This window comes from Saimiri boliviensis, chromosome 2 (genome assembly GCF_048565385.1).
Source record: "Saimiri boliviensis isolate mSaiBol1 chromosome 2, mSaiBol1.pri, whole genome shotgun sequence".
NCBI classification, from domain to species: domain Eukaryota; kingdom Metazoa; phylum Chordata; class Mammalia; order Primates; family Cebidae; genus Saimiri; species Saimiri boliviensis.
Window position 1 is genome coordinate 141,070,240 of NC_133450.1, and position 23,032 is coordinate 141,093,271.

Genomic DNA, 23,032 nt, shown 5'->3' on the forward strand with positions numbered 1-23,032 from the left:
AAGCAGATGCTTGGTGCTGCAAAGAAAAATCGGCACCGAGACAAAGGATCTCTCGGCAAGCAATTTTTACATCCTGTAGGAAGGATACTCTCGCTAGCCGTCTTGCTACGAGAGTCCAGTGAACAAAGGAAAAGCAGACATATTTATCCTTCCTGCATCGTGGGTCCTCCTGACTGCCGTGTCTGATCTATGTCGGTTGGAACCAGACTTCACAATCTAAAACTGAACTTGATTGGCTAATTAACTTCAAACTCTCTTGGGTAGGTAAAGGCAATGGAGAACAGAAGGAAAGGAGGAAGTCCAAATAAGGAAGGGACAGGAAGTTGCTTGCGAAAGGACTTAAAGAAGTCATAGATAGCATCCATGTCTCGGTTAAAGTACAAGGACATAAAATGTACTACGTGCCTGTGAGCTTGTCTGACAGCTACATAGGACAGGGCTTAACAAAGAGTTCCTAGCAAAAAGCAAGGAGGCTTTGAAGAAAGTCCTTAAAGCAAACTCTTATTTCTTAACACAGGATTCATTCTTTAACGGGAAAGGAAACTTTGAAAAGGAACTTTTGACTCTCTACAGCTGTGTTCTACCTCAGTTTTCCCATCTCCACAATGGGTAGCAGTTGTTGCTGTTTCATTTGAGATGACGCCCGCAAAGCCTTCAGCACGCTGCCTGACTCCCAGGAGGCCCTCAGAGGTGACGGGGACACTGCCTTCCTCCCGGTCAGTGGTGACGTTGGCTGTTACAGTTTGGGGTGCTGTTGTGCATGTCCTCTTTCGCAGGGCGGTACGCAGAACTCGGTGGAGGAGCCTCCTCCCCCAGTGCCTGCGCTCATTTCTCCCCAGACTTCTCCCTGGTCAAAGGGCAGCCTGCAGGCACCTCCCTGTCCTGGAAGCCTGGCCAGCAAGTGGGGGCCAAGGGCTGCAGAGCGGGCAAGCTTGAGCCAGAGGAAGAGTCTTGGGGTTGGCCCAGGTATGTCCAGGCAGAGGAGCAAGTCCGCCACAGTTCTCACTGGAGCAGTGGTGGGGAGGCTGGGGAGGCAGCCCCTCACTCCTGAATGTCAAGTCAACTGTGACTTTGGTTTGCACCACGGTTTTCTTCAGAGTGCACTAAAAGTAGAGTAATACTTACTTTACGAGGCCAGCATTACCCTGATACCAAAGCCAGATAAGCGCATTACAAGAAAAGAAAATTATAGACCGATATCCTTGATGAGCATAGATGCAAAAATCCTCATAAAAATATTAGCAAACCAAATTCAACAGCACGTTAAAAAGACCATGCACTGTGGTCAAGTGGGTTTATTCCTGGTGGAGGTGACGTCTTTGAGGTGGCAGCCCCTCTGTTGGTGTGGTCTAGAGCTGGACTGAAGGAAATTTACTCAGGGAAATTTACAAGGGAAACTGACGGCAGGGCTGCTAGTCTCCCATTCCAAGATGAGAAAACTAAGTCTCAGCAAAGGGAGAAGCGGTGAGACCAGTTGGAGGTCGTACAGGACCCTGTCTTGGCCTCCTTGTCCGGAGCCTGACCCCTCCAGAGCTGTGACTACCAGTCCCTGGGGGGGACAGCCTTTCCACCTCTTCCAGACCCCAGCTGGAAGCTAATACGCTCTGCTGGATGAAAATCCTGTGAGGCTAACAGCCAGCCAGGACCGGCCCCCAGCCACCAGCCCTTGTTCAAAGTACAGGGTCATTGTGCTGCCCTCTTGGCTTGTGACAGTTTTGCAACAGCTGCCACTTGTCTTTTGAGTATGGTGATAGGAGAGGTGTGGGCTACCCGGCCACCGCCCTGGGGCTGTGGTGACTGCTGTGTCTCTCTGCCATGCACCTGCATGTCCCAGGACTCCTGGGGGAACTTGGGCCACACTCCTTCTTTACCCTCTTGAGCTCATTTGTCACCCTGCTGGGTGAGCACAGACCTAGCTCAGGCCGCTGGACAGGCTACACCATCTGCCCCAGGATCCCCACACCACCCCAGGCAAGCCTCAGACTGGTGGGGCCAGCTTTCCACTAGGCAGCCAGGGGCCTAAGCCAGTGGTCCCTTTGCCCTTGAGGCAGGGACTGGCAGCACGTGGTCAGGCCCAGAGCCCAGGCCCCCTCCTCTAAGAAGTCCTCCTGGATTCCTTGCTGGAAGGAAGCCAGCCTCATGGTGTCTTGCCGCTCCCTGGATCTGTCTGCTTCGTGGACCCTGAGCCGCTCGAGGGCAGGGACTGGGTCTTAGATGTTGCTGCGTTTCCCAACAGTGCTTCCTATACATCAGGCGTTCTGTAAATGTAGAGGATGGACATGCTGGCAGCAGGACAGTTGGACATCCTTGGTGCAAATAAGAACGCAACGATTTGTTTGATTGGTATTAACGACAGCAGCTTACTATATGATACGTCCGGTATTGGAGCTGGCACCGCTACATTATTCACAGACTTCAGGCTGCAGCGTCCCGTCTGCCCTCCCTACCAGCTTGCTGTGTGGCCCTCTCCCTGGGCCCTGCTGTACCCAACAGTCAATGGACCCGGAATCCCTGCCCTGGGGCCTACATGCTGCGGCAGTAAAACAGCAAGTGGCTTGGGGGCATCTCCTCAAGCACGGGAGGGGTCTGAGAGCCCAAGAGAGCAGGAGCACACAGATCATGAGCCCCCATCCCTGGGAAGCTGACCCAGTCCTTCTCACCCGCCTCTGAAGGCAGTGAGCGCCCTGTCCCTGGGGGTGAGCAAACTGGGGCATGTGCTGAGATGACCTCACCAAAGCAGCCTCCCTTCATTGGACAGGCCCGTGGCCCCTGGCCCAGGCTGCTGCTGACCCCACATTTCCTGCCCACCAGGCCTGTGCATAGCTCCTTTTGGGCGTGGGCAGCTCCGGCAGGCTCCAGCAGGCAGGGGTGCCTGGGTTCACTGCAGCACTCCTGAGGTGTCTGTTTCAGAAGTGAGGAAATGAGGATCGGAGGCGAAGGCTGACTGCCAGGTCACCCACGGGTAATGGGGCTTGGTGTTCACAGCTGTTCTCTGCCACCCTCAGAGGGAGCTGCCCACTGGGCTGTCCAAGAAGCCGTGGTGGGCGGTACGCCCCGCCCAGATCCTGGGCGGAGACAGGGCTCGGGCAGCGAGGCCGAGGCCGAGGCCGGGGCCGGGGGGCAGGGACAGCCTGGGGTTCTGGCCGGGCCACTGTTTGGGAAGGAAGAAGGTGAAGGCACCGCCACTGGGTCAGGCACTCTTACGGTCCGAGGCGCTCTGCAACTGTCAAGAGGTACTCGGAGGTACACCCGCAGGGAGGGACAGGGCTGGGGCCTCCCCTACGTGGGCGGGGCAGGGCCTGGCTGGAGCTGGCTGGGACCTCCTGCCTCTGGCTGCAGGGACCATCCAGCTAGGTGGGCAGGACCAGGGTTCGTCATATGGGCAGCTGCCCCTGCTGCTGCTGCTTCTTCGTCCAACAGTCTGCCCTCCCCCACCAGGTGAAGGTGCCAGGCGCTGTCCTAGCCCCCCTGCCACCCTCTCAGGCTGGGAGGAGGAGGGCGTTCCTGGGCCCCAGCTTTGCAGTGAAGCTAAATTGTTGCTTAAGGCCCCAGTGCTGTGACAAAACCCCCACCCGTCTGTAGGATCCCAAGCCGGGGGCTGTCCTAAGCCCTCACTCCTGGAAAGCTGACTCAGGGGCAGGAGAGAGTTGGAGGGGGCTGGACAGCAGGTTCATGTGGAGGCAGCTGTTTCCAGGGAGGTGGCAGTCAGGAAGGGCTCTGGGCTGCCCATACCCAGCCCCCAGTCTGGCAGTCAGAAGAGCCCTGACTGGCCAGGCAGGTGGTGAAGGGGCACGTGGCAGCCTCCAGCTCCAGCAGCCTTCGCTTCGGGCACAGTCGGAAGGAGGAGGGAGGCTTTTGTCCAGAGCTGACCAGGTGTGCTGTGCTGTGGACAGCGCGGTATGGTGGTGGGGGGTGGGCGGGAGTGCTTGGCCTTGGAGAGCCTGTCTCCATGCCACTCAGGCTGGCTTCCCCCTGGTAGGGCACCACTCCTGGGAGCTCCTGGAAGACTTCGGACCTTCAAGGACTGACGGTATGTACAGACACGTGCAGGGGGCACGCCTCCCTCTCCTATTTACTGCAGGCAGTAAATTGAGTTTAATTGAATTAATTCTTAGTTTAAAGACTTGAGGCCGGGCACAGGTGGGCTGACACCCTGAGGGTCGAGAGGCTGAGGACAAGCTCCAACCCCCCTGCACTCCCCTACGCCACTTGGACTGGGGCGATGGGGCAGGGGGCTGGGTGTCCCATCTCAGGGCTGCCTGCCGACACCCTGCGGCCACTACTGTAGCATCCACACTGCCTCTCCCTCCTCCTGGCTCCCAGTCTGGGAGTGCAAGCGACTCCAGCCCTCTCCACAGCTCCCGCCCCGCCCCACCCTACTGTGCTACCACCACAGCCTCCTCTGGGCGCTCCTGGCTCCCAGGTCCCGTCCCCACACCGCACACCTGCGGTCTGCCCAGCACAGACCTGTGGGGTCCCAGGGCTGCTCGGCCCCGCAGGAGCATCTTGAGCTCTGAAAGGGTTGCGGTAGGGCCCCGCCCAACCCCACCTCCCCCAGCCCCTCCTGTCCCAGCCCCTCTCCCAGCTCCTTCTCCCCCAGCCTCTCCCAGCTCCGCCTCTCCCAGCCTCTCACCGTCTGTGGTCTGGGCTGAGTGACCCTGAGATCCGAGTGCCTCCTTTTCAGCTCTTGGTCCTCTGTTCTCAGTCCTCTCACCGGCCTCCCTGCCCGGTCTCCCCAGCCTTGCTCCCCGGCCTCCCTGCCCAGCCTCATGGGCAGCCCAGCTTTCCTCAGGTCACACTTTGGACCTCTGCCAGCCATGCCAGCCACTCTTCTCTGCCTCCCCTTGTGGCCCCAACCCCTACCCCTACCCAGAGCTTGTCGCTGCCTGTCTTTTCCATGGGCTGGCAGAGGCCCACTCTCACCACGCTTGCTCCTGAGCCCTGACAGAGCCTGCTGCATACCAGGCCCTTAATACATACATACATATATACTGAATGAATGAATGAATGAATGAATGAATGACATGGGGAGGTGGCAGGAGAAAGGCTCTGAGAGGTAGCACCATAGGGCCCTTATTCCCCTGGGTGCTCAGCACAGCCCCCACCCTGTCCCCTCTGCATCCCACCCAGCGCCAACTCTCTCCCCAGCTCCCTGCCATGCTGAGGCCTGGAGCCCCCATGGCCTCACTGAGCCGAGCCCTGCGTGTGGCCGCTGCCCACCCTCGCCAGAGCCCTACCTGGGGCCTGGGACCACGCAACCTGTCCAGCGCAGCCGGCCCCACAGCTGAGAAGAGTGTGCCATATCAGCGGACCCTGAAGGAGGGACAGGGCACCTCGACGGTGGCTCAAGGCCCAAGCCGGCCCCTGCCCAGCACCGCCAACGTGGTGGTCATTGGTGGAGGCAGCTTGGGCTGCCAGACCCTGTACCACCTGGCCAAGCTGGGCGTGAGTGGAGCGGTGCTGCTGGAGCGGGAGCGGCTGACCTCCGGGACCACCTGGCACACGGCGGGTAGGGACCAGGGGGCCAGGTAGGGGCTGGGAGGGATAGGATACAGCGAGGCGCCACAGCCCCTTGCTAGCTGGGCTGGTTCTGGGTTCACAACCACCAGCCTGCTAGAGGCAGCTGAGCTGGAGGGGAGAGACCCTGGGGAAGGGTGCGTGGCTGGTCTGTAGGTAGGCGGACCCGGGGGGACCACTTGCCCTCCCAGTCTCTGAAGAGCTGTGGTGGGAGGAGGGAGCAGATGCTGCTTGTGTGGCTGGGAGAGTGAAGCTGGAGCCAGGGCTGGAAACCCCAGGCAGTGGTCCAGAGAGCAGAAGCCCCTTTCCCAGACAGAGCCACCAGGGTTGAAGGCGTCCCAGGGAGTAGAGGAGGACTGATGGGGACCATTGGGGGTGAAGCAGACCTGTGTCCTCCATGAGCACCAGAGGCTTGCACAATTCCCATTCTCCTAACCAGCCAGTGTGCATATATTAAGCACCTACGGTGTGCATGCCTCAGGACAGACAACCTTCTGCCTTCACCCTTCAACCATGCGTGTCCTGTAAATCGGTCCTCCTGACTTGCAGTGTTGACCAATTCCTGTGGTATAAACACTCCCAATGTGGCCAACAGCAAGCCACCAGTGTGAGGTCACTGACTGTGGAGCTGGGAAGAGGTTTACCTCCCGGCTCCTGAGAGCTGATGCCAGCCGGCTCCCCCATGCCACTGCTCCAAGCCCTGCTTTTCCCTTCTCGCTGGCCCTCCTAGCTGGGATGTCACAGCCTCTTTCCTGATGTGTCACCGGCCACATCCCTGGCCTGCCACCTCTCAGACTCAGCTGCTGGAGGGCAGCCTTTTTGGGGGAGAGTGCAGATTTAGGCTTCATTCAGTAGTGGTTTGGGTTGGTGCCCCAGACCCCCACTCACCTGCTCTGTGACCTTGGCCACAGGACTATCGATGCCACCTTAACTCGATCTATAAGAGAATCACACCCTCACTGGGCACGGCAGGCTTGGCACACAGTAGGTGCTCCAAAATGGGGGCCTTTGCTATGTCACTCCCTGAGCTGCCCACGGGCGGGACCGCCCTCACATTCATCTTGGTCCAGTTATTTCCTCTTAACAAACTCTCCAGGCCCCACGGGTTCCGCAGAGAAAGACCCTGGGTATCCCCTGATACTCACCTGGGGGAAGGAGGTGCAGCCCCCTCCCTGGAGAGTGACGGCCCCCACCCTCTCTGGCAGGCCTGCTGTGGCAGCTGCGCCCCAGTGACGTGGAGGTAGAGCTTCTGGCCCACACTCGGCGTGTGGTGAGCCAGGAGCTGGAGAAGGAGACGGGGCTGCACACGGGCTGGATCCAGAACGGGGGCCTGTTCATCGCGTCCAACCGGCAGCGCCTGGATGAGTACAAGAGGCTTATGTCGGTGTGTGTACCCCTGCGGGGGGCAAGGTGGGGGACCTGTGTCCGTGGGTGCACTCCCTGGGGGGTCACATAGGTGGGTGCACCCCCTGTGGGGGATGGGTGGGCTCCCTGTGAGTGTGGAGGTACCTGGGGGGCTCATGTCCTTGTGTGCAGCCCCTGTGGGGCTGGGGATGGGGGGGCTCTTGTGGATGAGTCTGCCTCCTGCTGGGTGGGGGGTAAGGCTCATGTCGGTGGGCATCCCTCTTGCCAAGAGGGAAGAGGACATGCCACAAGGAAGGAGCCCCGGCAGGTGACAGATCTGGGTTCCAGCCCTAGCACTGCCCCTTGCTGGCTGGGCCACCTGGAGAAAGTGACTTTGCCAAGCTTCATTGAGAATTCCCAGACAGAGGATCTGATTGGCTCAGCTCTTGCCTGTCCCCAGTGGGCCATGCCTGAGGACACTGATTGGCTATTCTTGGGCCAATCAGATGTGGGGGCGTGGTCTATCTGACTCTGAAACCGAGGACTTTGGTCTCTCTTGGCGGCTGGTCTGCCTGGGAAACCTCTCAGGCCCAAAATATTGGTCCTGTGGGTGCTTTATTTTATATAATAGACACTTTGCGCCAGTAACTTCTTTGTCAATGGCACACATTATTATCACCCCCACTTTTCTTGAGTGAGCCTGAGGCGACTTTGCTGCAGGTTGCTCACACAGCTGGCGAGGGTCGGGTTGGCACAGGCAGCCTGGCACCGGAGCTTGCCTCAATGCAGTATCCCCTGCTCCTTAACTCTTATGCTGAAGCGGATTCAAGGGACAGGCTGCGGGGGGTGTGGGCACCAGCTAAGGCTTCTGGGAGACAGTGGGGTTGGGGTTTGCAGTGGATGCCCAGCTTGGGGAGGGGGGTGGCCCGGAGGTCTGCTTCCCACGGACTCAGTTAATTTCCTCTGGGTCCCCCTAGCTGGGCAAGGTGTATGGTGTGGAATCCCATGTGCTGAGCCCGGCGGAGACCAAGACTCTGTACCCGCTGATGAACGTGGACGACCTCTACGGGACCCTGTATGTGCCACATGATGGTACCATGGACCCCGCTGGCACCTGTACCACCCTCACCAGGGCGGCTGCTGCCCGAGGAGCACAGGTCTGATGGCCACCCAGCTCTGGGTCCCTGCTCCCAGCTCACTCCTCCTTCCTTAGAATCCCGAGAGCAGAAGGCGAGAGACAGGCACCATTCTCTCACTGCTGAGTGGTGTTGGGCCACTGAGGACCTCGCTGAGTCTTCTGGTCCACACCTGCCAAGGGGAGGCTATGGCTTCGGTCTGTTCACAGACATCAGGTCAGGCCGTGGGTGCACGCATCTCCCATACCACTTCCTCTGTGGCTCAAGCAAATCCTCTCAAAAGCCTTTCTTGCAATTTTTATCTGCATTTATTTCAACTCTGTCCATCACTGTAGAACAATTTTAAGAAGACAAGCCAAAAAGAAGTCAAAATCACCCAGCAGTAACTAGCATTGACATTTTAGTATGTTTCACTCCAAATATTTTTCTATGAAAATATATATGTATGCAAAATAGAACCCAGCTCTTATTGTTTGTGACTTTTTTAACCAGGCAGTAGACTGCAAACATCTTTTTATTAATCAAATGTCTTGCTTTTAAAAAATAAGTCAGCTACTTTTTCACGTTATGAAAAGAGGGCTCCCCGCACAAGTCAAGTGAAGGAACTTGCCCACCTTTCAAGTTCTCGGAGTCGGGGCATGGGTGGGTCTAATGTTCTGGTGCTGTGCTCATCCTGTCTCCCTGACCGTATCACAGGAGGCCGGCTGCTAGCAGAAATAGCGTCCACAGCTCCCCTCTGGGAGGAGGGGTTGGTTGGGGGTGGTAAGCACCCCCAGGGAGTCCCGTGGAGTTTTAGAAGCAATTCCTCTCCATCCCAGGTCATTGAGAACTGCCCAGTGACCGGCATTCATGTGCGAACGGATGATTTTGGGGTGCGGCGGGTTGCAGGCGTGGAGACAGAGCACGGCTCCATCCAGACGCCCTGCGTGGTCAACTGTGCAGGTGGGAGTGGCATCTCTCCTGACTCCTGTGTGGCCATGCTGGCTGCTCCCTAAACCTGCTCCCGCCTCTGCCGGGCCTCTTTCTGGGTTGGGGAGCCCCCGTTAGGGCAGACAGTTCTGCAGAGGCAGCCTGTGTTCACTTGAGGGGCAGCCCCCACCCGGTGTCAGCAGAGCTGAGTCGTCTGTGCTCTGCCCGCAGGAGTGTGGGCAAGTGCCGTGGGCCGGATGGCCGGAGTCAAAGTCCCGCTGGTGGCCATGCACCATGCCTATGTCGTCACCGAGCGCATCGAGGGGATTCAGGTAGGTGGACAGCCCGGGTTCTGTGTCAGTCTATGTGTTGGGGGTGCACAGAGACCTGGCTCTGAACCCCAGCTTGAACCCAGGTGGTAGAACCCTTGTGGGTTCCCTCACTGGCCCAAGCCTCAGTCACCTCATCTGTGAAACGGGAATTGTAACACGGGGTGTTTCCAGGTGTCGTGAGGATTAGATTAGGCAGCACAGGTGTAGCCCTGATGGGGCTGGCCCCGCCTTGGCCCTCAGGGCCTGGCCTCTTCTCGATGCCCAGAACACAGTCTAGCCTGTCCTATGTGGTGGAGCCAGCCTGGCTTTTTGCCATGTTCTGTGCCCAGGAGTTTCAGGGAAGCCCCAAATGTTTGTACTCTCCCAGCGTGCCTGGGACTCCTGTCTCTGAGGGTGCTGGTTCCTAGCACAAAGAACCTCTCTGAGAGCCCTCGGCCAAGGGCGGTTGGGGGCCTGGGTGCACCTGCTGGCACCTGGGGCTGGGCGCCTCCCACCCTCTCTTCTCTACTGTCCTCAACTCCTCTCTCCTGTGTTGGTGGCTGCGAGCTTCCTGCCACCTTGTCCCCGATTGCCCTCTCCATCCATTCATCACACGGTCCTCCCTTCCCCATTCCTCTCTGCCCAGCCCCTGTCTCTCCATCCATTTCTCCATCCACCTACTCCTGTATCCATCCCCCCTCCCATTTGTCCACTGATCCCTTCACCCATCCCCCTTCCCTTCATCCATTCCTCCCTCCAATCGTTCCCTCCCTCTATTCATCTTGCCATCTCTCCATCCATTCTTCCCTCCCTCCATCTCTCCATCCATCTCTTCATCTATTTATCTGCTCGTTCATCTGTCCACCCCTTCTTTCTTATATCCCTCCACCCACCGACGCACCCAGCCTTCTACCCACCAATCCCTCCCTCCTTCCCTCTGCTCACTCACCGCTCCCTCCGCCCTTCCTCCAGCATCCACCCACATGGTAATCGAACCATCCATGTTCCATCGAGCCCTCCCTGCATCAGACATTGATGGGGTGAGCTGGGTGTTTCCAGCCCTATTCTAGAAGCAGGGGCCGTAACAGAGAAAGAGACATGGTTCTTCCACATAGAGCTGGGGCGGGGAGGTACAGGCAAGTACATGGGCAATTCCAGAACATGTTGATGAGGGCTTTGATGGGATCTTAGGGGATATAGGGATTCGCAGCCCTAGTGGACCGGAGGAGGCTCTCTGGAGGAGGTGGCTGCATCTAGGCAAGTCTCTCAAGGGTGGTGTGGTAGAGAAGGAGCGTGCACAGAGCATGGCAGTCGGGGCCTGCAGGCCGTTCAGATAGCCAGGGCCAGAGGCTGTGGGGTGGAGTCAGTGTGAGAAGAGACTGCCCTTGTTTAGGGTCAGGGCCAGTGAGAGGGATTCTTGGGCCCCTGAGCTGGGAGCCTCATCCCCGGGGACTGCCCATCACCACCCTGTGCCAGCCTGGTTTCCCTGTGGTCACCGAGGAGATGCCAGGTGTGGCTGTTACGTAGACCAGAGTGGTGAAGAGGGTGGGGAAATGGGGCCAGAACTTGGGTCCCAGTGGGCTCCTGCCTCTGACTCCAGTGTGCTGAGCAAGCCACCCCCCACTGGACACATGACTCCTCATTCACAGGCTGAGTCTAATGTCCAGCAAACGCTCACTGCGGGCGGCTGGTGCCACGTGCCGGGTTAGGGGCTAAGAGCAATCACACAGTGGGTGTTGGAGCTGAGTGCTGAGGCTTCTTCCCTGCCTCCAGGTCCCTGGGGAGAGCCTCCTCCCCTAGGTGGCCGCCAGGGGTTGTGCTCAGGCCACAGTGGGCTCCCAGCGGGCAGGCAGGGCTGTGTCCTTGGAGCTTCAGGGAAGGTGGCCACAGGGTGTCCACTGAGCCCAGGACTGTGGCTCCATCTTCCATTCCCTAATCCCTCAAGGTCTGCCTTTGAGGCGCCCTTCCAGAGAAGAGGCAAGGCAGGCTTGGCCTAGGCCCCTGCAGGTGCCCCTCCTGTGAACACCAAGGTTCTCGCTAAGCTGGGGGTGTTACTTACAAAGCAGTCCGAATGCCAACGTGCCTCTGGGTACCAGAGCATAGGGGACAGGCCACCAGCCTCAGCAGCTCCGAGACCTGGTAGGAGAGAAGTGGCGATTTGGGGCTTTTCACAAAGTCCCTCATGTTCCTCTGACAGCTGGCCATGTGCAGGTTTCTGGAAGTTGGCCCTTCCAGAGGCTGCAGCTGGGCAGTTGGTTTAAATCTGAGGAAGGGGCCAGGCCACTGGCTCTGGGCTGCCCACCTGCTGTGGTCTGACCCCTGGGCGGGCCACAGAACAAGCCACAGGGCCCTTTCCTGGGTGCATGCCACCTGTGCAGCCCATTTCCACCTGCTTGGGAAACTCCCTCAGCATGGCAGCCTTGTGTAGCAGGACGCTGTCCACCCTGATCGGACGCAGCCGCACATGTCAGGGGCTGGGGGCTCCGGCTGGCAGGTGAGGACTCAGGTCTCATGTGAGGTTCATCTTTCTTCTTGGGTGGCCAGAGGGCTGTGTGGCCCCAAGGACCTCCCTTTTCTGAGGATCTGTCCCAGGCCTGAGTCCTAGAGAGCTCTGCCCACAGCGTCCTTTGTGGCCAGGCTCATCTCTTCCCTCTGAGCTACCCGTTAAAGCAGGTGGCTCAGGCGCTCTTGGGTGGTCTGACATTCGTTCTCCCATGATGTTTTACAACAGCAAGGAGCTACTGCTCCATCCAGGAGAGAGCCGTGGGTAAGAGCCAGGTGCTGGATTTAAATGCTGATTCTTCCGTGATCCAGACTGGGCAAGTTTGTCACTGCTCTGCGCCTCGGTTTCCTTTTCTGCAAAACGGGTAATAACCCCCTACTGCCTCAGGCTGTGCCGAAGCAAGAACAGAGCAATGCGGCTGGGTGTGGTGCCTGGCATACAGCAGGTGCTCCTGAGGTGCTAGCTGTGTAATGGCAAGGGCAAGGACAGCGTTGACGCCAGCTGGTGCTTCGGAGGAAGAACCGTGGAGGGCAGGAACAATCGGGCAGGGCTCGGATGAAAGAGGCAGATGGAAGGCATGGGCTGAGGTCAAGAGGTAGGGGGTCAGTGGCACCAGGGCCAGATTGGGAACAGCCAGAGCAGGTGGCTGCTGCCTGGAGAGAAGGGCCAGGTCCCCGCTGGACACTGATGCTGAGCTGAGCAGTCGCTGGGTACTCAGAGGCAGCAGGGTCCGTGCAAAATGCAGGAAGGTCCACACGTGGATCCTGCTGGAACAAACGTCAGGGGCTTCCCCGGCCACCAGGTGTCCCCATTGTCCTGCTCATGGAGCTCTGGGGCTGGCTTTGTTTTTAGAGTAGTGGTGCTGGTAGAGGTAAGGATATAACTATTATTATGATGATGATGATTATCATTATTATTAGAGAAAGGGTCTCATTCTATTTCCCAGGCTGGAGTGCAGTGGCACAATCATGGCTCACTGCAGCCTCGACCTCCTGGGCTCCAGCAATCCTCCTGGGCACCTCTGCCTACTGGCATGGGCCACCACTCCTGGCTAATTTTGTATTTTTTATAGAGACGGGGTTTTGCTGTGTTGCCCAGGCTGGTCTCAAACTGCTCAAGCGATCCTCCTGCCTCAGCCTCCTAAATTCCTGGGATTACAGGTGTGAGCCATCTCGCCCGGTTACTGTCATTTTTAAACAGTGCTCAGTTACTGAGGATTTCCATGTGCCCCCTGGTGCAAATATTCTCATTCCAATGAACAGGACTCCTGGGATCCTGGCGGAGGGAGGGAGCATCTGCCAGAGTGTCTCTTCTGGTCTCTGCACCTCTCCTTTCCTGCTCTCAGAGATAGGGCAGGGGTCCCATCTCCTGTGTGCATCGCCAGTTCAGGGGCAGGTGACAGAGAGATTGAGAGAAGGCTGTTCCTCGTATGCGGAGGAGCCACGGTGGAGGTGGGTGCCATGCCTGCTTGCTCTCTAAACGGTCTGGCTTAGTTTAGTTTTGTTTGTTTATTGGTTAAATCAGTAGTCCCTGTCTGCAATGTTATGATGATGTAACATTGTTAATGCCTGAGCAAGTAGTGTCCAACTTTCTGTGTTTCTTGGAGCTATTAATCATTTTCATCCCAGCTCCTCAGTTTCTTCCATAACTGTTACGTGTGTCTGTCACATTATCTTCCTCCCCCAAAACTCATACCTGTTATCAGTCACTCCTCATTTCCCACACTATCCCCAGACTTAGGCAATCAGGAATCTGATTTCTGTCTTGATGGGGTTTCCTATTCTGGACATTCAGTATAAATGGAATCATGTGCTGTCTGGCTTCTTTCGCTTGGTGTGTTTTCAGTTTGTCCATGTGGTACGTGTATCAGTATTTCATTCTTTGTTGCAGCTGAATCATACTCCATTGTTTGGATAGAATGCATTTTATGTATCCGTTCACCCATGGATGGGCATTTGGTGTTTCTACCTTTTGGTTATTTTCAATAATGCTGCTGTGAACACCCATGTAGACGTTTTTGTGTGGACCCACACTGTTATTTCTCTTGGGTATATACAAGTTGAGCACCCCAAATCCGAAAATCCAAAGTGCTCCAAAATCCAAAACTTTTTGAACAGCAACATGATGCACAAAGGAAGTACTCCCTGGAGTATTTTTGATTGTGACTTTTGGGTTTGGGATGCTCAACAGGTAAGTATAATGCAAATATTGAAAATCAAAAAAAAAAAATCTGAAACACTTCTGGTCCCCAGCATTTCAGATAAGGAATACTCAGTCTACACGTTGGAGTACAGTTACTGAGTCATATGGTAACTCTGTGTTTAACATTTAAACAAACTATCAGACGATTTTCCAAAGAAGCTGCACCATTTTGCATTCCCACCAGTGAGGTATACGGAGGGGTTCCGGTTTCCCTCCATCCTCGCCAACTCTTATTTTTTTTAAATCTTTGTTTTATGCCAGTCATCCTTGAAGGTGTGAGGTAGTGTCTCATTGTGGGTTTGGTTTGCATTTTCCTAATGATTAATAATGTGGGGCATCTTTTCATGTGCTTACCATTTGTGTATCTTCTTTGGAAAAACGTTTACTCAGACACTTTGCCCATTTAAAAATAGGGTTGCTTATCTTTTTATTGAGTTGTAAGAGTTCTTTAAATATTCTGGATACAGGTCCTTTATTACATATATGATTTATGAACATTTTCTTCTATTCAGTGGTTGAAACTTCTGTTCAGTCGTTGTCTTTTTGCTTTCTTTTTTACTCCCGAAATTAAAGTCATTACAAAGCCTTTTCATTTTCTTTATGGTATAGTTTGTAGCACAACTTTTAAATTTTAATAATGTCTAATTCATCTCTTTTTGCCCCTTTTGTCATTAGTGCTTTTGGTGTCCTATTTAAGAAGACATTTCCCAACCCAAGACTACAAAGATTTACTCCTAATATTTTCTTCTAAAGCTTTTATAGCTTTAGCTCTTATACCTACATCTGTAGTCCATCTCAAGTTGAATTTTGTGCATGGTGTGAGGTAGGGGTCCAACCGTACCTCATATTCGTTTGCAAGTGGCTATCTAGTTGGCCCAGCAACATTTTCTGAAAAGTTTGCTTTCCCCCAAGGAATTGTCTTGGCACCCTTGTTGAAAATCAATTGACCGTGAAGGTTTATTTCTAAACTCTCAATTGTAATCCATTGCTCTGCAGGTCTATCTTTATTTGGTAACTCTCTGTCTCGATTAAGTAGCTTTGCAGTAAGTTTGCAATCAAGGAATGTGAATCCTCCAACTTTATTTTTCCTTTTTGAAATTGTTTTGAGTATTCTTGGTTCCTTGCATCTCCGTATGAAGTTTAGGGTCAGCTATTTAATTTCTTCAAAGAAACCAGCTGAGATTCTGACAGGGATTGTGTGGACTCTATAGATCAATTTGCGGTGTGTCACCTTAACAAAAATAAGTTTTTCATTTTATGAACATGAGATGTCTTTCTATTTATTTAGGTCTTCTTTTTTTCTTTTGACAGAGTCTCAATCTGTTGACAGGCTGGAGTGCAGTGGCATGATCTTGGCTCACTGCAATCTCTGCCTCCAGATTCAAGATATTCTCCTGCCTCAGCCTTCCAATAGCTAGAACTACAGGCATACACCATGACGCCCAGCTATTTTTTTGTGTGTTTTAGTAGAGAAGGGGTTTCACTGTGTTGGCCAGATGATTGCAATCTCTTGACCTCGTGATCCACCTGCCTTGGCCTCCCAGAGTGCTGGGATTACAGGTGTGAGCCACTATGCCCGGCCTTATTTAGGTCTTCTTTAAATTCTTTCAAAAGAGTTTTCTAGTTTTTAGCGTACATATTTTGCAATTCTTTTGTCAAATTTGTTCCTAAGCATATTCATTATTTTTGATGATACTGTAAATGAAATTATTTCTTAATTTCCTTTTCAGAATATTAAATGCTAGTGTATATGAATACAATGGTTTTTTGGCTGAGTGCAATGGCTCATGCCTATAATCCCAGCACTTTGACAGGCTGAGGTGGGCAGATCACTTGAGGTCAGGAGTTCGAGACCAGTCTGGCCAACATAGTGAAACTTCATCTCTACTAAAAATACAAAAATTAACTGGGCATGGTGGTGGGCAACTGTAATCCGAGCTACTCAGGAGGCTGAGGCAGGAGAATTGCTTGAACCTAGGAGGCAGAGGTTGTAGTGAGTTGAGACGGTGCCACTGCACTCCAGCCCAGGTGATAGAGCGAGACTCTGTCTCCAAAAAAAAAAAAAAAAAAAAAAAGAAATACAATAGTTTTTTTCTTGGTTGGTTGGTGGTTTTTTATATGCTGACCTTGTATCCTGCTATCTTGTTGTATTATTTTGTTAGTTCTAGAATTTTCTTAGTAGGTTCCTTAGGATTTTATATATACAAGACCTTGTTATCTGCAAATAGGAATTTTTTACTTCTTTTTTTTCACTGGATGTCTTTTATTACTTTTGCTGCCTAATTGCTGCCCTGGCTAGAACCTCCAATGTAATATTGGGTAAAAGTGGTTAAGAATGGAATCCTCCTCTTATTCCTGATCTCGAGGGTGAATCAGCCAGTCTTCTTCCTTGAAGTATGACATTATCTATGGGTTTCTGCAGATACCCTTCAGCAGTTTGAGGAAGTTTCCTTCTTCAAAATTTGTTAAGTTTTTGTTGAGACTTTTTTTTTTTTTAAATCATGAAAGACATTGGAATCTGTCAAATGTTTCTTATGCATCTATTGGAAGGATTATGTGGTTTTTGTCCTATAGTGTATTGATGCAATGTATTCTACTGACTGGTTTTCATACATTAAACCAACTTTGCATTCCTAGGATAAATTTCACTTGGCCACGGTGGGTTTTTGTTGTTGTTTTATTTTGCGTTTTTGAGACAGAGTGAGACTCTGTTGCCCAGGCTGGAGTGCAGTGGTGTGATCTAAGCTTACTGCGACCTCTACCTCCTGAGTTTAAGCAAATTCTCTTGCCTCAGCCTCCCGGGTAGCTGGGATTACAGGCATGTGCCACCATGCCCAGCTGATGTTTGTATTTTTAGTAGAGACGGGGTTTCACTGTGTTGGCCAGGCTGGTCTCGAACTCCTGACCTCAAGTGATCTGCCCACCTCGGCCTCCCAAAGTGCTGGGATTGCAGGTGTGAACCACCGCACCTGGCTAAATGCATGATTTTCAATCTGAGGACTCTTCTTGGATTGTTTCTTTAACTTTTTCCTCGACTCCATTTTTCTCTGTCTTCTCTTCTGGAACCCCTGTAAAATGGATGCTGGACTTTCAAGATTGACCTTCTGGTTTTCTTATTTTTTTCCACTCCTGATTTCTGTTTTGTTGTCTTTTTCTTTTAGCCTAACAGCTAGATGATGATCCTAGCCTTATCTGGCCCTTCTGTTGAATTTTTAATTTTGACTATTATATCTCATTTAAAGACTTATTTCTTCATCTTAGATTCCTTTTTTGTAGCACTGTGTTTCAGGGACTCATCTGATATGGTCTGGCTGTGTTCCCAAATCTCACCTTGAATTGTAATAACACAGGTGGAGATAATTGAATCATGGGGCCAGTTTCCCCCATACTGTTCTTGTGATAGTGAATAAGTCTCAGGAGATCTGACAGTTTTATAAAGGGGAGTTTCCCTGCACAAGCTCCCTCCCTTGCCTGCCGCCATGGAAGATGTGACTTTTCTCCTCATTTACCTTCTGCCATGATTGTGAGGCCTCCCCAGCCATGTGGAGCTGTGAGTCCATTAAAACTCCTTCTTGTATAAATTACCCAGTCTCGGGAACATCTTTATTAGCAGCTTGAGAACACACTCATATACCATCTTCTTGTATCCCTGATGTTCTTGTCGTGGTTTTATTTTTAAAAGAGAGTGAGCAGCAGTCTGATTGGAGGCTGAGAAAGGAGGACTGGAGAGCCTCTCAGGAAGGTTAGGCAGCAAGCCCTGATCTCAAGCCTCCTCTGGACCTCTTAGTGTCTCACAGAAGAGTCTTCTATCCATTGCTGGGGGTGGGAGATGGCAGTCCACTCTCCACACTCCACTCCCCATGTCCAGAGCCTCTCAGGACCCACCTCTCCACAGGCAGATCCTTCTATACATGAGCGAGAGCATCAGTCCCTGCAGAGGGACCTGGGCTGGCTCTGGAGATTCAAGAGGAGACAGGAGGGGGCACACTGGCTTGCTGGGTTCAGTCTCCCTCTCCTCCAACGCCAGCTAAGGCGCCCCCTCCTCCATCCACTCTGCATCCTCCTGTGTCGGTTGGAGCCTCCCATGCTCTGCTGCTGCCTCTGCCCATTCTCTCATCTTTGTGGGTGATATGTTTTGCTTTGCTCCCTCCCCCTCTCTCTTCCTCCATCCATTCCTTCTTCTTTCTTACTCTTTGACTGTTATTTTATGGGATTTGGGGAAGGACAGGCTTGAATGGCAGTGACTTGTGCAGCTGTTCACTTGTGCAGCTTGAGACCCCGTGTCCACTCAGTCCTCAGGGTCCTACAAGAAGGAGGACCACCTTGGGCTGGTGACCCTGGGTGGAGGTGCTGGCCCACCATGGGGCATGGGGAACCAAGTCCCCACCCAGCCCTGGCTGATGGCAAGGCCTCTCTCTCTGCCTTCCAGAACATGCCCAACGTCCGTGATCATGATGCCTCTGTCTACCTCCGCCTCCAAGGGGATGCCTTGTCTGTGGGTGGCTATGAGGCCAACCCCATCTTTTGGGAGGAGGTAAGATGCCAAGGCCCTGGGGTAATGGGAGGGAGTTGGGACTACATCTCTGCATGGAGAGGGCCTCTTCCAGGAAGCCCACCCTCCTGAAGTGCCTCAGAGCCACACCCGAGAACTGCAGGTCCCCTGGCCCCACCAAGTTCAAAGCCATTTTGCTCTGACCCTGAAAGTCCTGGCATGCAGTCAAATCCAGAACCAGGGCAGCTGGAGGGCTTCGCCTCAAAACATCAACAGTGAAGGGCTACACACTGTGGAGTGATGACCTCAGAAGGGCATGAGTGCACACAAGTCCCGTGTCCTTCAGCAAATGACACTGCCCTCCCTGCCAGCTGCTACAGTGGCATCTCTGCCAGCCTAGGCAGTGCCCTGGGCAGCTTCTGGGGTCAGGGCAGCTCTGCAGCCTCGTTCTATGTGTATATGCATTGAGTTCACACATGGAATGATTAAGTGGCTACTTTGGGTTAAAAACTGCTTTAATTGGCTGGGCACGGTGGCTCACACCTGTCATCCCAGCACTTTGGGAGGCCGAGGCGGGTGGATCACGAGGTCAAGAGATCGAGACCATCCTGGTCAACAAGGTGAAACCCCGTCTCTACTAAAAATACAAAAAATTAGCTGGGCATGGTGGCGCGTGCCTGTAATCCCAGCTACTCAGGAGGCTGAGGCAGGAGAATTGCCTGAACCCAGGAGGCGGAGGTTGCGGTGAGCCGAGATCGCGCCATTGCACTCCAGCCTGGGTAACAAGAGCGAAACTCTGTCTCAAAAAAAAAAAAAAAAAAAGCTTTAATTTCTGGAGAAAGAGGGAAACTAAGATAAAAGTCCCTGCCTCTGGATGCCTATATTTTGGTGGGGAGACATACAATAAACAAACAAATGGCTGGGTGTGGTGGCTCACACCTGTAATCCCAGCACTTTGGGAGGCTGAGGCGGGTGGATCACCTGGGATCAGGAGTTCGAGACCAGCCTGCCCAACATGGTGAAATCCCGTGTCTACTAAAAATACAAAAATTAGTCGGGTGTGGTGGTGGGTGTCTGTAATCCCAGCTATTTGGGAGGCTGAAGCAGGAGAATCACTTGAACCCGGGAGGTGGAGTTTGCAGTGAGCCAATCTGCACTCCAGACAGTGGGAGACTTTGTTTCGAACAAATAAATAAGGAACGCAATTCCGGAAGGTGACTGGGCGCTGAGTAAAATGAGCAGGTTCAGGATCAGCCTGGAGACTCTGGAGCAGAAGGATATCCTTTAGACGGGTAGTCAGGACAGGATATTTTAGGGAGGGGCCATCCACGCAGAGCCTTGCATTGAGAGAACAAACCAGTGTGCCAGGTCTGGGCGAGGAACTGCCCCAGTGAGTGGTGAAGGTCTTGAGCTCAAACCAAGCTTGCTCTTCCCAAAGAGCTGCAGGGTCTGGGTGGCGGGCCCAGTGGTAGAGGTAGGCAGGCTGGCACAGGCAGGGCTTTGGAGCCTTTGTGAGCCGCAGGGGGCCAGAGGAGGCTTGTGAGCAGGGAGGGGGCATGGTGGGTTCTAAGGGAGTGGGCTGAAGGAGGGCAGGGACTCAGGGTGACCAGCTAGAGGCCACTGCAGCCATCAAGGGCTGAGTAGGTGGAGGCTTGGGCTGGGGTGGGGAGGAGGAGCAGACAGGCCTCCCTGATAGGTTGGTGGGTGGAGGAACAAACTTTGGGGACCTGTGGGTGACCGCCAGTCCCCTAACACATCTGATTCAGCGGAGGCTGGCCTGGCAGCCATCACAAGGCAGGTGTGGCATGGGGGTGCATGCCCTGCTTGGGGACAAAAGAGATATCCCCTGCCCTGCCTTGGCAGGTGTCAGACAAGTTTGCCTTTGGCCTCTTTGACCTGGACTGGGAAGTGTTCACCCAGCACATTGAAGGCGCCATCAACCGGGTCCCCGTGCTGGAGAAGACAGGGATCAAGTCCACGGTCTGCGGCCCCGGTGAGTGGGAAGCCTGGGAGCCGGGTTGGGCGTCTGTGGGTCCTTTGGACTGACGGCTTTTGGTCGTGATGCCCCATGAGGCCAGCCTGTGTTGGGCAGGGGACCCAGGGCTGTCCCCGGGCTCTCTCGCTGCCTGGTTCCAGCAGCCCTGGGTGCCAGGTGTGGCATTTACTCCTCTCCATGGGCGAGAGGCCTGGGCTCAGTGAGAGCAGTCACCTGCCCCCTGTACGCGGCCAGGGCCTCCTCCTGCCTCAAGTGTGGCTCATCTTGGATTTTCTACCTGGGATTCTTCATCCCTAGACTCAACTTGTCCTGGGAACTCTGTGTTTTTGTCTGTAAAATGGGAAAACTGGGCTGCATCCCAGCGTCCTGAGAGGCTGAGCAAGGAATGGAAGCGCTGAGACCTTCCCTGATACAAGGCCCACACAGCTGTGAGCCCCGTTCTCCAGCGCCCACCCCCACTGCTCCCAGAGAGCACTGCCCTGGCCAGGATCCCACACTGCTGTTCTTGGCCTTGGCGGCCTGCTCCCAGAGGCCAACGCAGCAGGGGAAGACTCTTGTGCCAAGATTCCCCTAACTCTGGCCCTCCTCGCTGGCCCCAGGAGAGCTGAGCTGGAGGAGGCAGGAGCAGAAAGGTGGGCTCAGCTCCCAGACACCCCACGTGGGCCACAGTGCAGTCCTGCCCCGCCCTGCTGGCCTGGGGAGCTCGGAAGGTTCTGCCCCAGGGTGCAGGTGTGGGGCTGAGGCAGCCGGCCTGGGCCCTGGCAAAGGGGCACTCTGGGAAGCAGGAGGGGCTGGAGCTGACCTTGGCACTGGGCATTTACAGCCGAGGGACTCTGAGCCAGACGTCCCCGAGTTGAGTGTGGGGCAGCCCAGGAGCTACCAGTGAGCCTGGAGTCCCAGCGTTCCTTCATGAGGGCATCCATTCCACGTTCAGTGGTACCTCGTCTGTGCCAGAGGCAGGCATGCTCTGGCTAGCACCCTCCTTCTGGCAGGGGAGACCCAGGGCGAGTCACTGACCAGAGCCTGTGGGTGGGTGCTCTGCAGGAGGCGTGGGGTAGCTGGGTGGCCATGGCCTGGGGACATAGGCAGGCGGCCGGGAAGAGGGCCAGCCCAGCCGGGCTCTGGAGGTACTGGGCCCACCTCGGATAAGTGATCTGGGCAGGGGAGCACTGGATGGACACAGAGCAGGGAGGAGGCGCCTCCACGTCGGGTTCCAGCAGACTCACACCAGTGTTCCCCGCGGCTTCCTGGTAGGGGAGCTCTGGCCGCACTTCAGGGCTAGGAGAGAGGTTTAGAAAGACACAGCGTTGCCCCCAGGGAAACCGTGTCAGAAGCTTTACTGAAGGCACTGGTGCCCTGCGGAGTAGGTGCATCTGTGAGGTGGTGACGGACGGAGCACCGACTTGGCAGGGTGCCCCAGGGATAAGACGCCACAGCGGGTGCAGGGCACTGTCCAGGCCCCAGCAGCTGCAGAGAGCATCAGAGTAGAGGTGAGCGGCACCAGGTGGGGACCCTGGGGAATTCCATGGGCCAGGCAGGGAGCAGACGAAGGCCCTGGAGACAAGAGAGGCCTGCCGGGGAGTTCAGCCCCCTCTGTCCTGGCATCTGCTTGGCATCTGCTCCGCCGCCGGCAGGGGCTACATGAATAGATTTGCCTCCTACGGGAGGCTTTGGTGGGAGATACAGCCCCAGGGGGAAGCAGATGGAGCCCCAGAGACCAGGGCAGCGTGCAGGGTGGGGGTACATGGCTGGGGGGCTGTGACTCACCGCCCCTACACCCGAGACCCCCCCCAGCTTGCGTGGGCCTGGCAGCCAGAAACACAGGCCTGGAAGAATCCCAGGGCACAGATAACCCCAGGCGTCTCTCTGTCTCTCTCTCTCTCTTCCCCTCTTGTTTTAATCTTGGGAGGCTCGTAGGAATCAGCATTTCTCCTTGGCAGGCACGGCCAATGGCCTTTGGCCTCCAGAAAAAGGCAGGGATGTCCCAGGCCCCGTGACTTAGGAGTGCCTCAGAGGGCAGAGGTCTCATTCCAGGACGGTGGAGCTCACCAAGGTCAGGGTGGGAGCCGCAGGCCTGGCCCCTGGCCATGCTGCCTGGAGCTCCCATGCGTCCTCGGGTTGCTCAACCCGCCTGAGTCATTTGTGAAACATCCAGGAGACCCTGTTCCTGCAGCTGCCCCCCGCCCAGCTCTCATTAGCACTCCCGGCAGATTCCGTGCGAGGTTCTTCAGCGCATCTTTCCCGCCCACCCTGGGCCTTTCCCGCCCATCCAGTTCCAGCCCTCCCAAAGAGCTCCCTGGGCCACCCCCAAACCCAGCTCAGGTTACCTCTCCCACCCCTCCTTTTTTTTTTTTTTTAAAGAGACAGGGGCTCTCTGTGTAACCCAGGCTGGAGCTCGGTGGTGTGATCTTGGCTCCTGCAGCCTAGACCTCCTGGGTCAAGCCATCCTCCCTCCTCCGCCTCCCGAGTAGCTGGGACCACAGGCTCACACCACCATATCCAGCTACTTTTTGATTTTTTGTAGAGATGCCGTCTCACTATGTTGCTCAGGCTGGTCATGAACTCCTGGCTTCAGAGATCTGTCTGCCTGGGCCTCCCAAAGCACTGGGATGGCAGGTGTGA

The 23,032-nt window shown here is 54.8% G+C and overlaps 1 protein-coding gene across 5 annotated transcripts in view; it reads left to right on the forward strand.

Moving 5' to 3' along the window:
• Positions 1-697: 697 nt before the first annotated feature.
• The window catches only part of SARDH (sarcosine dehydrogenase), a 71,994-nt gene continuing 49,659 nt past the window's right edge, over positions 698-23,032 (forward strand). The window contains exons 1-10 of one of the 5 annotated variants that reach the window (XM_039461462.2): positions 3,083-3,233; positions 3,775-3,873; positions 3,980-4,030; positions 5,149-5,509; positions 6,723-6,901; positions 7,839-8,018; positions 8,816-8,939; positions 9,138-9,238; positions 18,352-18,456; positions 20,278-20,407. In XM_039461462.2, coding sequence (XP_039317396.2) covers positions 5,158-5,509; positions 6,723-6,901; positions 7,839-8,018; positions 8,816-8,939; positions 9,138-9,238; positions 18,352-18,456; positions 20,278-20,407 — 1,171 coding nt within the window. In that variant the 5' untranslated portion in view covers positions 3,083-3,233; positions 3,775-3,873; positions 3,980-4,030; positions 5,149-5,157. The other 4 variants (XM_074394542.1, XM_074394541.1, XM_039461461.2 and 1 more) reach the window with 4 other exon arrangements.